The 15,314-nt window shown below is 50.7% G+C and overlaps 1 protein-coding gene across 1 annotated transcript in view; it reads right to left on the reverse strand.

Annotated features, from left to right (window-relative positions):
- LOC104270341 (myomegalin-like) overlaps positions 1 to 14,945 on the reverse strand; it is a gene marked incomplete at its 3' end in the record, with an annotated part of 21,974 nt that extends 7,029 nt beyond the window's left edge. The window contains 17 exon segments of the mRNA XM_009864670.1: positions 2,489 to 2,616; positions 3,354 to 3,466; positions 3,803 to 3,940; positions 4,379 to 4,495; positions 4,677 to 4,765; positions 5,311 to 5,389; positions 6,453 to 6,596; positions 7,449 to 7,643; positions 7,886 to 8,065; positions 8,368 to 8,505; positions 8,724 to 8,837; positions 9,196 to 9,354; positions 9,837 to 10,052; positions 10,166 to 10,258; positions 10,502 to 10,621; positions 13,031 to 13,141; positions 14,916 to 14,945. Coding sequence (XP_009862972.1) covers positions 2,489 to 2,616; positions 3,354 to 3,466; positions 3,803 to 3,940; positions 4,379 to 4,495; positions 4,677 to 4,765; positions 5,311 to 5,389; positions 6,453 to 6,596; positions 7,449 to 7,643; positions 7,886 to 8,065; positions 8,368 to 8,505; positions 8,724 to 8,837; positions 9,196 to 9,354; positions 9,837 to 10,052; positions 10,166 to 10,258; positions 10,502 to 10,621; positions 13,031 to 13,141; positions 14,916 to 14,945 — 2,164 coding nt within the window.
- Positions 14,946 to 15,314: the final 369 nt, after the last annotated feature.

Raw genomic sequence — 15,314 nt, forward strand, 5'->3', positions numbered from 1 at the left:
GAGAGGCCAGAGTGGGTGGCTCACAGCCAGCAGCTACTGTGGGGCTGTGGGAGAAGCACCTCTTGTGCCAGGACACAGCATGCCACTTCTCGTATAACCCGCAGCTCCACACAGCTCACAGCACTCCAGGACCAGGACGGAAAAAACAGAGCACAGAAAAAAGCCCAAAATCAAACAACAAAACAAACCCCAAAACCCAGGAAGATAAGGAAGCTGGTTCTGGGGGAGCAAAGAAGTGTGCACGTAGGGCAGACTGTGCCCAGGCTGCTGTTAGCCAGTGCTGGAACCCTCTGTCACAGCAGCAGGACACCGGGGTGCAAATTCAAAGGGACAGGGGCTGCTCAGCTCTCTGTGTATTACCAGTGAAGTTGACAAGAGATGCAGCACCAGCACTATTTTTCACAGACTCCTCTATCTTTCACACCTAGCCTGAAGACAAAGACAATTAGTTGCAGGGCTTGAAAACTGCACATGGCCCACAGGTGCATGGGCTGCGCTGGGAGTCTTCACACCGCTAGGAATAAAGGAAGGGGAAGTAAGGGCCTCTGGGACACTGAGGGAGGAAGGAGAAACTTCCACAAAGAGCTATGAGACAGCACAAAGCACTGCACAGTTTGCCAGAGGGTGCTCAGGCCAGGCCTCCCACCAGACAGAGGAGCGCACAGGCAGGGTTATCAGGGATGAAACAAGGTCCTGAAGAACAGAGTAGGAAAGTTGGGACATCTCAGCCTAGGATAATGATCCCCTATGAGGCACTTTACAGCAGCGATGCTAGCAAAGGCCAGGGACAGATGTGGAGCAGAACACACACACACACACACAAGAAGAGATGGGAGCTGCTGGAGCACCAGCCAAGACTTCCCTTGTACCATGCCAATAGGTCTGTGCTGGGTCCTGGGCTCCAATGGTACCCAAGGGACCCGGGAGCCAGCTGGGCATCAGAGCCAGGATGGAGGAGGGAAGGTGGAAAGATAAGGACAGGGACACAAAGGCTCCTACAAAGTGAAAGGCAGAAGGAGAAAGAGAAGATGGTGCCATACACAGAAGTGAGAAGGGAAAATGAGATGAAACACAAGAACGGAAAAGCTAACCAAGTACCAGAGCTGCCCAGCAGCCACCAGCTGTGTCCCTTCAGGCCACATGAGAACTGCTGAACTCACCACGCAGTCAGGCACAGACCCAGAGGAGCAGTGCTGACCTGCTGCATGTGAAGGGAGAGCTGTGCTGCCTCCTGTTTCCGTGTGAGGCAGGGAAGCGAAGACCTCTGCATGGGTGCAAGGCATGTTACATGTGGTGCCAGGTGGAAGCAGTCGCAAGCTGATGTGCAGCAGAGCAGTCACAGGTCCAGGTAGCGCAGCCCGGCAAGATGGAGCTCTTCTGCTCCACCCGCGCCTTGGTCAGCTTTCCCAGCAAGCAGAAATAGGTGCTCAGAGGTATAAAATCTGCTCCTGCCACACCTTGGGAAGCGATCAAGCATGAGACAGCTGATCGATAGCCCACTGTGCATGGGAAGCACTGGTCATCAGAAAGCTGCTACTATTGTTTTTCAGCTCTTACACCAGTCTAAACGCTCCCAGAGGAGGTGAAAGACGCCCTGGGAAAGATATGCGGTGGTGCCAATTGGGACGGTCTCCAGACAAGCAGAAATAGGGCCCTGCCCACTGCCCAAGGGGCGTGTGAAGCCTGTAAGGGAGATGTGTGCATACAAGTGAGGGAGCAGACCCAGCCCAGACCCTGGGAGCAGGGACAGGTCTCAGTCACCCCAAACCATCTGTCAAAAAGAGGAAGAAGCTCTCTCTTGAAGGCACTTGCAAGCTAGGCTGAGACAACTTACAGTTGGGAGTGGGTAAAGTCAGTAAAATCATCAATACTGGAGAAGGATAAAATGAATTATTAGTTCTACATTGAAGACTTGCGTTAAGAGCCCCAGGCAAGTGCCACCAGGTCTTGCAGCCCTTGCCAAATTCTCTGGCTCTGGAACCCACTTTTCCACATAAACCTTCTCCTTTTGGGCCAGCCACCATCAACCCAAAAGGGGGATGTCACCAGGTAAGAAAAATGGTGAGGGAATACAAAAACTCACACTCATGCACTTGGGAGATGATAGAGAATATCCGGTGCTTCCTTCAGAGAAAGGGAATCTTTATTTGGCCAATGGGGGTGGGAGGAGAAGGGATATAAAGGGAAATAAACTAAAATGGAATGATTTGAATGTGCAAATACATCAGCGGCCACAAGGGTGGGTCAGACAGGAACATACACGAGACACAGGTGGATTGCACTGATCGCCATTTCCAAAGCAGCTCAAAAATAAAACAGAAAAGCCCTGCACCAGTTCTATCGTACCATTACCAAGTACCAAAGCAACCCTCCCAGAGTCAGTGAGACAGGCTCGCTCGGTTAGTGAACCGTTTCCGTGGCAGGCGGGCGAGCGCCAGCGCTCAGAAGGCATGCTGGGGTAGGACTCTCACACGCTCCTGTTCCCCACCTCCTATGGCGCCCCGTGTCTCCAGCCTGCTCAAACGCTCCAAGCTTCTTCCAAGAGCTTCTTCCAGCTGTCCCCGGAGCTCATGGACCCCCTCCAGCTCCACCTGCAGAGTGTGGTCTCTCGCAGCACTAAGCAGACGTGCCGCATGGAAGGAAAGAGAGTTAGACAGGCTGCAGCAAACACACACCACCCAGGAACGCCACTGAACTTCAGGCATAGGCCCTGCAAACTCCCTGGCCAACTCAGCTACCTCCTGCCTCACCTCTCAACTTCCCCAGAGCACAACCATCCCCAAAAAAGGCGCCAGCCCGTGGCAGGGGACGGCTAGTCACAGCTGTTCTTTAGTACTTACCAAGCACTCCACTTATGCGCTCTCTCGCTATCAGGTCGCTCAAATATCCCAGAGGCTGCAGCCCCACGAAGGGCAGGGGATTAGTGAGGAGGACAGAGAATGCAGCCACACAACTGCCTTGATAAGCACCTAGATAGATCCTTATCAATCCAACAGCTGGCTGGGAATTTGATAGAAGCCTCTGAAAGATGGCCAAGTGTGAGTGGGAAACTGAGTCAGGGAAGGGATAAGCCAGGGGAAAAAAAGATGAAAATCCCAGGTCCTGAACAAGAGGTGGCAATGGGAGGAGTTTACAAAGCATTTGAAGTTGGCCACTCCAGCCTCTTCAAGGGAAGAAGGCAGCCTAAAACTTGGACTCCCAAAATCGTGTTTCTGATTCTCTGCCTAGACTCCCTCTTTCCACTGACGCCTCTCAGACTCGTAGAACAGTCACAGTTTTGGGATTCACTGGACCACCCACGCTTGCCCCAGCAGCGGAGCAGGGCAGCTGGGAGCCAAGACAGACCTGCTTACCTGTCTGGGTGTGTGTGAAACTTTACCAGGCTGCCATAGAGCTGCCTCTCTGCCTGGAGAGCCTCATTTAACCGATTCCTCTCAGCCACCAGCCCTTCCAGCATCAGTAACAACTGGTTGGAGAGAAGAGACAAGACACAACACTTAGGGACAGAAACTGGAGGAGGCATCTGACTGTCCCAGAGAAACAGTGGCTTCCCCCTTCCTCTCTTGCTTGCGTACAAGTAATCAAGTTGATCGGTGTCACTCCTGTGCTCCATAAAGCCCCTGCTCTTGAGACAAGAGCCAAGGGGAACCAGTCCTCTCCTCTGCGTTCCCCCTACCGTACACAGATGGATCCCAAGAATAAGCACATCCCAGCATATGCAAAATGTTGAAAACAAAGCCTCATTAACTGAGCACCAGCAGAAGTAGGAACACATCCAAACTTTCCCCACGTGGCACACTACCTGCTGCCTTCTGTTTCCAGTAGCCTCCTGTCCTCGTGACTCTGCTATGGCCACCTTCTCCCGAAGCACCAGCACTTCTTGTGTCAGCCTTTCCATGGCTGGAATTTCTTCAGGATCCACCAGCTGCATCTGCAGATCCTGAAAACCAACAGCAGGAGAGCTCAGTGAAGAAGGGATCAGTAACAAGGACAGCTGGACCTTCACAATCCTCCCTGGAACGCAACTGCCAGAAGTTGCCAGTGTTTGGAAAGACTCAGGTCTCCTAAGAAAAAAATGCCAAAGTGACCAGAGGCATAAAACAGCCCGGAGCAAGAAACGAGATGGGGAAACAATGCAACTGTGCTTAAAGGACTCTGAAGAAGGGTGTTTGGTACCCAACGAGCAAAAAGACAAGTAACAACCCACTGAGGGTTTGGGGCCCTTGCCTTCTGGCCAAAGTAACAGAGAGAGCTGTAGGCAAACCAGCTGCAATACCATCCATGGACGGCCAGCCACGTTACTCTGAGAATGTGGGGAACAAAGACTCCTCTGCAGCCTTCCCAGCTGGAACTGACCCAGGACAGTGTATCATCTCACCTTGATGAGGTCCTCTTTGATCTGGATGGTCCTGGTCAAGGACTCTATATCCGAGGCCTGCACCTGCAGCTCTTCCTCCTGTCTGGCCACAATAGACTGGAGAGCAGCGAGCTCCCGCTAGAGAGAGAGGAGAAGTCCATGAGAGCCTTCAGAAAGCCAACACCCAACTGCAAGCTGCTGCTCACTTCTCTCACTGTGGATACCCTCACAACAAGGGGGTTCAAAACCTCCCGTGAGGGGCAGCCCAATGGTCTCCTGTAAGCAAGAGAGATGAGCACAGGCTCCATCACAAGCTCACCCTGCTTTCCCTTTCTTTCTTTGCCATTAGCTCCAGCTCCTCTTTGGCGTTAACAAGATCCTTCTCCAGTTCCACTGCCGACGTCGTAACTGCAAAGACAGCTTAGTTACTGCAGGAATACCACGTGTCAGCTCTCAGTTCAGGATCAGACAAAATGCCTCTTAGATAAGACAGGCCCATGACGCTTGGCTCCCCCCAACACTGCCTCTTACCAAACACTCTTGTTCCCTGCTTGATCCTTAAACAGCAGCCCAAAGCAACAGCAATGTTGCAGGCCTGCTGTCCCACTCCTGGCAAAGTTCAAATGTCCTGTCCCCAAGACAAACCCAAACCAGCTGTGCTTGTCTCAGCCCAGCTTGAACCTTAACGTCAAAAACCCTTCCCTGGACAGCATCAGCTCTTAAGCAGAAGCACCTCACCTCAAACCTGATGGCAGCCTTTCTTTTTCCCCATACTCTCATCTCCAGACATCCCTGAACAGTCACCCAAAGGGGAGGCACATCTTTATTTCAACATACTCACTTCTCACTCAAAGCTCTTTACTCTCTCATGGTTTCATGTGACCGAGATTCCCCCACAGCAAAAAGCCCTGGTCATGTTCAGGAACCTTGCAGGAAGCTGTCACCACACTTACCTCCCTCTGTCTTGCAGCTGCTGTCCCCCCCTGGGGGTCCAGCAATGGCTGTAGCTCCACAAGCTCTCTGCAGTATTTCCTGAAAACACAAAGCCCCAAGTTGGCACATTTAAGAGGAACCCAGCACTTGCAGCTTCCCCAGAGCTCCAGGATTGCAGCAAAGCTGCTAACATGCTTTGTTGAAGTCTCTGAAATGTGACAAACCAACGAGGGGGACATAGCCAGACAGAAGGAACAAGTGAATTGCACTCAACCTAGAAGCTCTACGTGTGGGCAACAGGGCACTGGTGTAATTTTATTTGACACTGGGAGGTTGCTGGCAGTGAGTGTCTTCACAGTAAGGCTTAAACAGGTTTCACTCAACTGCAGCAAGCCCATCTTTCAACTAAGACTCTTTTACAAAGACCTACATCTTCATCCAGGGACGGGGCCCAGAGGACATGGATGCAGGAAGGAAAACACAGAGCTTGGCCCATACACACATCCCTGGAAGCCTTTAGAGCTCACTTTGATCCTGAGAATAGAATCAAGCAACCTGTTTACAGCTGCTTAAAAACATTCAGCATGTCAGCTCACCAATAAACCATTAACAGCTGCTCAAGTAAGAATGTGGCATATGTAGCCCTGGAGTTGTGTTCACCATCAAAGAGGTTTTTAGCAAAGCTGCTTTAAAAATACCAACTCCAATTGTGGAAGAGACAGCAAACAGCCAGCAGGCTCTGCCAGGAATTAGTGGGACCTAAAATTAGCTCTCTCGTCCCCTCCAGAATCTGACAATGTCAGGGAGGGGATTACAATACAGGGAGGCAGCCCAGCCCAAGGAAGGACTGGGTCAGTGCTGGAAGGTCAGAAGGTGAATTTCTTTCATACTCTCACATGCCCTAAAGACTCAAATACTGCCTGATCAGAACGAAAAGAGACACTGAGTGACAAAGGCTAGAGGAATAAAGTTCAGAACATCCAGGCAGCATTTCTCCTCCTCAGTTTCCTCTCTTCCTCCTATGGGAAGCCTCATCCTTAATCCCACTTTCATTTCTGTCATTCTCTGTGGTGCTCCACTCTCTCCTATTTCCTTCTGAGGCAATCAGTTCTCTCTGGAGCTCCGAGGCCACAGGCAGAGAAAGACAGTACCCAATTCTTACTTGTATGGGCTGTTTGTCCTGCTTCAGCAGCCTAGCACCAGCTGACTGGGTCCCAGCAGGCTCCTTTCCCAACATATGCTGACGCAGGAGTTGCAGCTCACAGCTCCTTTCAGCCAAAGCATGTGCCATCTTCTCAGCAGCCACCTGATTGAGTGGGAAAACCAGGGAAAGGCAGGGCTGTCACCAGGGGTAGGAACCCAGTCCCTCGTGTTCCTTGGAGACTAATGGAAACCATCTCAATATTTATCTGTCACTTGAGACTAAAGTGCTCTGCAAACCAGCCTGGGAGTGACTGCTCCTGGCAACTCACAGCAGCTCCACTGCAGCCCTCCCATCTCTACTTGCCAGAAAGCTGCAGCGAGGCTTGAGCTCTCTACTGACAGAGCAACAAGTTCCTCAGTTTCTCTCACCCACTTCAAGAGGGGAGAAAGACAGAGGACAGACGAGAAGGCTGAGGAAACTCAGTGCAAAGTATCTTGGTTAACACTTAACTCTGCACGCAAGAGTATGAACTGTGACTCTAACTGGCATTTACATGCCCAGGACCATGCATGACTAACTAATGTTTCAGTTCAGAAGCAATGAACAGAGCTTCCTCTGATCTCTGCACTACACAAGAAACAGCTCAGTCTTCCTTTCTGGTCTGGTAACACCCACGTGAAGGAGTGACCCACAGCCCCTCTGCTGTGCCAAGCCCAGGAGCTCAGGATCTGCAGCTCCCTCCTCACACCACACACACAAATCCTGCCCAGACTGCTTAATGACAGGGACCTGATACCTGAACATCACTACCAGAGCTGCTGCTTTGTATCTGCTCCCACGAGATGGGTTGAGATCAACAAAGAAACAGCTCATGGCATCTTGTGCAGTTCTTCACCACTCGGCAGCTCCATCAGGCTACACCAAGAGTAGCCAGAAAGCAGCTTCTATTTGCTTAACACAAGGCAGAGGCATCCACCCCAGCCTCCCTGCTGCAGGGCACTACACACAACTCACTCTGCTCTGCTGCTCCTTGGTGCTAATGGCCTGTAGCAGCTCCTGGATTTCAGCATCATGCTCCATGGTCTGACGCTTTCTGTCGCTGAGGAGATCCTGCAGCATTTTCTCCTTGTGCTGGAGACGCAAGCACAGCTCCTCTGCTACCTCACTCTGTCCTGGGCCCAGCTTGCACAGCAGAGTTGCTGTAAGCTCCTGAACAAGGTGGAGGAAGCGAGAGATGGAGAGACATCAAACTGTTCAAAACCAAACAGCTCTTCGGCCTGAGCGTAGCTCTCAGCAAGCACAGGTATTTGCAGTTCCCAAAGGCAGCCAGCTTCTAAAGTACAGGGTATAGGTTCAAGTGCGCTCCTCAGAGGCAAGCAGGCTCTGGTTTGGAACCACCCTCTCTGCAGACAAAACGTCTGAAGGCTCAGGAAGCCAAGCTAAGGCCTTACCTCCACTTCCTTGTTCCTGTCATGCAGGCAGGTCTGCAGCTGCTGGATGATGCCCTCCTGCTCCTTCTGCCTGCTGCAGGATTTGGCCTCGATCTCCTCCTTGAGCCAGCGGAGGTTTTGGCAGGTTGCTGAGACCTGCTCTAGTTCCAGGGTTTTGGCTTTCAGGAGGCTCTCCAGGCTCTGTGGACCACAATAGAAGCAGCTCAGCTAAGAACAGACACTTTATCCTGAATTAAGCAGAGCTGGAAATACCAGTCTGCTAGTGGGGTCACACAGATTTACCCCTGTCCTCTCCACACTCACCTCTAGACCCAGCCCAGAAACACAAGTGACCTAGGAACATGCCTTGCACGCAGGGCCAGAGGAAGGCCAACACCCTGCAGCCACTCTCCCCAGCACCAACCAGAGCATTCAGAGGAGGGTTTGCCTAGCACCATGCCACAGCCAGGCTGGGCTCCACATACCCAGGTACGAGGACTCACGTGAATGGTGGCCTCGTTGCTGGACAGCACATTGCGCAGTCTCTCCAGGTCACTTCCACGCTCCCTTATTGAGAGATGAAGCCGCTGCAGCTCTTGCTCCTTCTTCTCCAGGGCACAGAACTTCTCATCTACTGCTCGCTAGGGTCAGAGGGGGTGATCACTCAGAACAGGGTAGTAGGGCTCTGCAGCCCACCGCTCACTCTGTGGGGCACCTCAGCTCTCTTTTTCAGACAACTCCATGAAGAGCACGCAGAAAACATGGTCGGTCACCCCTGAGGTCAGCTTGAGGCTGCAGCACTGAGGGCAGCCTGAAGGCTGAGCCTCAGGAAAAACAGACACCAACAGACTGTGCTCACCTCCAAAGCAGCATCCCTGTCACTGACTCGCTGCTGCAGTTTCTCCAGCATGGCATTCACGGCTGCAGGGCTCTTGTCCAAGCTTTGCTGGCATTGCAGAAGCTCCCTCGATTCCTAGAGGTCACACACACACCCTGCTAATATAAACTTTGAGTCCAGAAACCCACCAGAGAGCAGCAGAGGAGAATCTGGGCTAACTACCTCCACCCTACGCTTGCTCTACCCTCACATTAAATAGCAGTGTCCCAGCACCGGGGGCTGGCTGACTAGTGCCTGCCAGGGCTCAGCAGGCATTGCTGTGGGCTGAGGTACCCGGATACCTGTGCCTTCTTCCTTGTCTTGGGAGCCCATCTTTCCTCCCCTTCTTCGAAGGGTCGCATGAAAGCTACAGGATGACTTTTGCATCACCACGTACCAAAGGAGGAGCAGGTGCCCTGGCTATATGCACAACTTGAATCTTTCTGCATCTCACCTGCAGGAGCTGCTCCTTGCGAGCCAAATGCTGATTCAAACGCTGAACTCTCTGCTCCTGGGCCTGCAGCTCCCGGCATTTCTCCCACTCCACAGTCTGGAGCTGCTGAGCCTTGTCCTGCAGCTCTGCCTGCAGCTGCTGTACCACAGCACGCAGCTCCTGCAAGGGAAAAGCACATACCTCGGCAGTCAGCCCTCAAAAGACTTGTAAACAGCAACCATATCTGAGTAAGCCAAGAGCAACAAGGGCTGTAGAAACAGCCAAAAGTGCTCTGCAATACTACAGCTTTCAGATCTCAAAACACACATCAGTGGTCATGAAATCTAAACCCCTTGTTCTGGCCACAGGAAGGGATTCAGTCAGTCACGGCTAACCTGTGCAGCAGTGGACATTAACTTTGTAACATCACAAAAAGAGATGAGACATTTGCACCAGCCAAACACATACTAGTGACAACATACCCACTATCAAGTGTCTTTGTATATTTTAAATTCTCAGGTATAAAGCTAAGGACACTGGAGAATTCTCCCTGCCACATGTGACACAGGGTTAGCCAAGTCTGCAGGCAGACATGAATGAGAGTGAAAAACTTAGTAAAGTCATGTAAACCCAGAGATTTCCAGGCTAAGAGCTTGTCATACCTGGTTGTGTTTCCAGGTTGCCTCTTTTTGCTGCTCTTCCTCACGCACCATGGTCTCGAGGAGCTGGGTTGCTCTCCTGGCTTCAGCCAGTTGATGCTCTTTCTGCCGCTGAACTCTTTTTAGCTTCTGCAACTCCAGCTTGGTGCAGAAAAGCGTGTTCTGAAGATCTAGCACTGACATTTGCTGCTCCTGGGATGAGAGTGAGCTCTCTGACATCTAAAAAGAGTGGGAAGCAGAGAAACTCAGAGAGTTGCTTCACGAGAGGAATTTAGAAATCAGAATCCATGCAGACTGAAACTTGATGTTGTTGAGGCTTTCCAGGGACATACCTGCAACTGTCCCAGATGGTTTCTGTGTAACATGTCCTGCAGCTTGGCCATTGTCTCATTTTGCCCTTCGATGATACGGTACAGCTCTTCTGCCTGTGAGTCAAAGGACAGGAAGCTCAGTCATTGGTAAGCCAAGGACAAACTCTCCTGTCCCAAGCCCCCAGCATGGATTACGACACGTCAGTACCGCACAAAAGCAAGAGCTTTGCAAGAAATAATTTAATGAGACCCAGGATGCCTAGCAATGGCTTAAGCATTCCTTTTCGGTCACTGCCTATGGGACTAGCACACTTTCCTCTTTTGGTAAGCACCACCCTGTCCACCCGAAACTATTACCTTACTCTCTTTGCTCTTCAGGGCCTCGTTCAGACTCTGGATTGTATGATCTTGCCTCTGCGATGTTTCTTGGACAGATTTCAATTCAAAATTCAATTCATTCAGCTTTTCCTGTAACACCTGAAGACAGAAATATGTTGGGTTTTTTAACCCTGCCTAATGCTTTACATAAACACTCTCAGGACTCCTTCCACTCCTTACTCAAGCCCATACAGCCCAGATGTTCACCAGATCAAGATCAGCGTGGCTCCCTCTAGAGTCTGTTTGAGCTGGGTGGAGACAGGCGAGTAAACACGAAGTCTTCAGTCCCTCCACGGGACTGTTGTAGAGCTTCTGGTCCTTCCAAGGCAGCCCCCACAGGCAGGGCGCAGGGCAGAGGTTCCAGGCCTGAGTTCACATATCCTACCGCCTGCCACACACTCCAGCAGAGCCTTGCTCACACTGCCCAGAAGCCTTCCGGATGTCTATCATTTGTTTCTGTTCCCTTAAGAGGAAAGGGGCTCCTTCAGCCCAAAAAACTCCCCGAAGAGTTAAAAACAAAACCAAAAAAAATCAACCTGGAGAAGCTACACATCCTAAAACCTGGCCCCTTTGCTTCTGAGGTCCTTCAGAGCACTGCTGCTGCCCCTTTGCAACCTTCCAGACCCTTCTCTTGCTGTTTCCTTCCACCACTCAGGTACTCTTACAGCAACTGGCCTCAAGTTGCGTCAGGGTAAGTTTAGATTGGATATTCGGAGGAAGTTCTTTACTGAACGAGTGGTGAGGCACTGGAACAGGCTGCCCAGGGAGGTGGTGGAGTCACCAACCCTGGAGGTGTTTAAAAAAAAAGTAGATCTAGCACTTGAGGCTGTGGTGTAGTGGTTAGGTGTGCTGGGATGAAGGTTGGACTAGATGATCTTCAGAGGTCCTTTCCAACCCCTAACATTCTGTGATTCTGTGATTCTGTATCCACTAGTACCTCTTTGTGTTTCAGGATTTCTTATTAAAGAAAAAAAAAAGTAAATTTATTTAATTCGGCCTTTTTCAGGACAGCAGGCGGTAATGATCCAACCAAGTAGCTCAAAAGTAGTAGGAGCAGAACAGAAACAGAAAGACCATGTTTAGAACCAGTGAAACAGGTGTTCCTATTCATAATAATTTATTATAAATCATAATAAGAGGGCCGGTTAGCTCAGTGGTTTGAGCGCGGTGCTGACAACAATGACAACACCGAGGTCGCGGGTTCGATTCCCGCTCAGTCCCCATGTGTTGCCTGGTCTAGTCGAGAGGTGGTGTCCCTGCCCATGACAGGGAGGTTGGACTAGATGATCTCTAAGGTTCCTTCCAGCCTAGGCCAGTCTATGATTCTATGATAATAACTGCTGCTCTAGGGGATTCTACATTTGATCAGATCAGTAACTTATTTGGCCTCAAGTTCTGGCTGTAGTGCAACAAATTCTAGCTGGTACCAGCACGCCAACAGCACGGCTGCAAAGCAAAGAGGAACATCTCGCTAGTCTCTGTGGCTGGTTTACAACCAGAGAAACATTTTCCTTTGACATTTTCACCTTAGAGACTACCAGCTCAAACAGCTTTAGGACAGTTCTCAGCTTTCACCATTACGTTCATGCCACAACACATGTTGTGCATTTAAGACAACTGCTTGTTAGCATTTCTAAATATGTTGTGTGCTGGCCTTCTTAGTCTTGGGTGATACACATCTTACTCAGAACCTACTCAAGCCTCAGTTTCTTCAGGAGCTGGTGTTGCCACATGATTACCTGATTACATGATTGCTCATTTGTTTACACACCTGTCATGTTATCTCTTCTCTAAGAGACACTCCCTCTAACCTGTTTAAATGCTTCCAACCACATTTACTGGGCCTTGGGCTTCTTTATTTCCCAGTCAACCTTTGTGGGCCGGGCAGCTCCAACAGCTTACAGCTGTCTGCAGATTTAAATAACGGGTCTCAATGTCTCTCCCCATTTAACCCCTCTGCTCTCCCAGTGGCTATAGCTTACCTCAGAGTTCAAGGCCATAATTAAGAAAATCTACCCCCTTGTGAAATGTTAAATTTGATCTGCCTCAAGACAACTGAGATTTAGATTTGTTTCATAAGAAAGCCTTTAAATCAAAATGAAAACCGGACTCCCTCTGTGCTGATCCACCTTACTGCTTGAAAAAAAGAAGGCACACGCCTTTCCTACATCAGGCACAGTCCATGCAAAACCAAGAGACAGGGGAAACAGCCCCGAGCATCTTTCCTTCAACAGCTCCCAGAATGCTCACCAGGCAAGTGGGAAGTTCTTCCAAGAATAATGGTTTGCAAAAATTAATATGAAAAAATCTATACAGCCCAGCTGCAAGAAAAAAAAAAAAAAGTGTGCTTTTAATTCAAGCTGGCGGACAACAGCACCCAGAATCACACACCAGGGCACACCCTTGCTGGAACAGGGGTGTGGATGCCTGCCTCTGGCCAGGCTGGGGGGGACCCTCCAACTACATCAGACTCCCTACACACTGCATTTGCCATTCATGAAGAAATACCTTGTTGGCAGCTTCAAACTGCTGGATTTTGCCCTGCAGCTCTGCAGCGCACAGCTCAGACGCGTGCTCCCCGACTGCAGGGTCACCTGGAGCTGGCTGCTGACGTTCATCCTGTAAAGTGGGGGAGGGAAGAGGCAGAAACAAAGAGAAAAACGGCATCAATTCTTGCACTGGCTTCTTCTGTTCAGCTGTCAGCCCTCATAGCCCTCACAATGTGGGCTTAAACATGCCCCACTGTGCTTTTCTGCCTCTGAAATGCCATGCAGCCCATGCCTCTCGTAGCCTGGGTGGCAGCTTTTTGCCTGACCTCCCAGAAGCACCCCGCTGTCCTGCGGTTCTAGTCAGGCTCCCCGTCCCTCTTCACTCCTGTACCGTGAACTCCGTAGCTTGTCTGGCTCTAACCACCATCTGCAGGCTGTCTGGTGATGGATTCACTCCCTGCACCCAGCTATGTTCCTGAAATCTCCCCATCTTCCCATATGTCCTGCCAAAAGCTTCAAAAAGCTTCAGAATCAGCACCAAACCAAACTCCTCCTTTCCGTGTTCTGCCAAGCTTCTCTGTCTAAATCAAGCCCACAATCTTCAACCTTTCCCACCTGCCACCCTCCTGCCATGCCCTAGCAGACACCCCCTGCTCTGAACCCTTCCACTTGCGATTCTCTGGGCTCTCCTCCACAGCTCCCCAGGGCCAAGTGTGATTCCCCGCACCCTCACAAACCATAGCGAATCCAGCGCCACAGTCGAGGAATTTTTTCATGATACACCCATTTATTGAGAATGGAAACAGCCGACTTTCTGACACGTGGCCTGCCAAACCCTGCTGAGCACACACTAATCCCTTGTCATCCCTTCTTACTGCTTTTCTAACTCCTGCCTAGGGACCTGTTAACTCTTTAGGGCAACGCTGAAGCCCAGCCACCCACCCCAGCCTTCCAAAGTATTCCTGAATATCATCAGCGATACGAGACGGGTGACACCGGTGTCTGTTCCAAGTAGCAGCCCTGGCAAACTCAGAGCTGCAGCACAGAGGCCACGAGAACATGGCTGAGCTTTTCAGAGCGCGCCCAGGAGCACCAGCTCCAAGCAGCACAACACGGGGGAACAGCAGGTGATGTTGATCGGCCCATTCAGACCAAATCCTCCTCTTCAGCAGCCACAGAAATGCTGTCTCTGGGAAAGACACGAAGCCCAGAGGAGCTGCCCCAGGCCGGTGCAGGTTTCCCCACAGAAGCAACGCTTTCCTTTACCGTGATGTTTTGTTAAGATTTTAGTGAAAACTTGAAAAAACAGCCACAGCGAATAATTTCAAATTTTCCCAGCCAGAGAACTAGGACAGACAGGGAGAGCTGCTGGAATCTGTCACACAGCAGCTATTGTGAGGTAAGGTTGATGAGAACAGAAAGAAAAAAGGAGAATACCCTTTTCCTCAGTATTTGCACATGCCAAAGAAAAATAAGCAGAAAGCCTGCAAGGAGCTAAGAGCAGGGAGGTGAAAGGCAGAGACAGCTCCAGAGTCCAAAGTCCCAGTGCTCAAGCTGCCTCCCTTGTGCTTCACCGCAGCCATGTCAGGAACGCAGCTCCCCAGCGGTTTCTCCTACACTGACAACCTCTCCTCACTGCAGCTCCAGCAACGCCAGCACACACTAACCTAGACAGAACGCTTCTGTAAAAATAATAAGAATCACGGCATTATCTAAGCCTGCCAAGCTCACATCTGCCCAGAGCAGTGGGCAAAGGGCCAGCTGCCAGCACGGCACCGCGGGCAGCTGCGCGAGCACATCTGACAAAGGCTCAGCTCGGTGGCGTTTTCCTGAGGCTGCAGTGGTGAAAGGAAAAAATTGTCAGCTCAAGAAAACGCCCATGAAGACAGCACCTACGAGGTTACACGCCCTGACACCAGATCGCTCTCGGTCATGGTAGCTTCAGCAATAAATTTAAAAACTCGTGGTTTCCCAAAAAAAGCCATGAGGGAATTGAGGACTTATATATGCTACATATTCCTTTCCCACTGCCAGAAAGGCGCTTATGCATATGAATCGCTAAAACTCATGGTTTCCCAAAAAAAGCCATGAGGGAATTGTGGACTTATATATGCTACATATTCCTTTCCCGCTGCCAGAAAGGCGCTTATGCATATGAATCGCTGGACAGCAGTACCTGACTTTTAGGAAGAATGCTGGTTGTATAAAGAGAGAGAAAAATCGTTTACACAAGAAGTATTTAGTCTACCAGCTGCACCCAACCCCTCCTTTTTGCTGTTAAAGCCGCCCGAAGAATTAAGCCC

Source organism: Apaloderma vittatum, unplaced genomic scaffold, assembly GCF_000703405.1.
Source record: "Apaloderma vittatum isolate BGI_N311 unplaced genomic scaffold, ASM70340v1 scaffold26582, whole genome shotgun sequence".
Classification (NCBI taxonomy): domain Eukaryota; kingdom Metazoa; phylum Chordata; class Aves; order Trogoniformes; family Trogonidae; genus Apaloderma; species Apaloderma vittatum.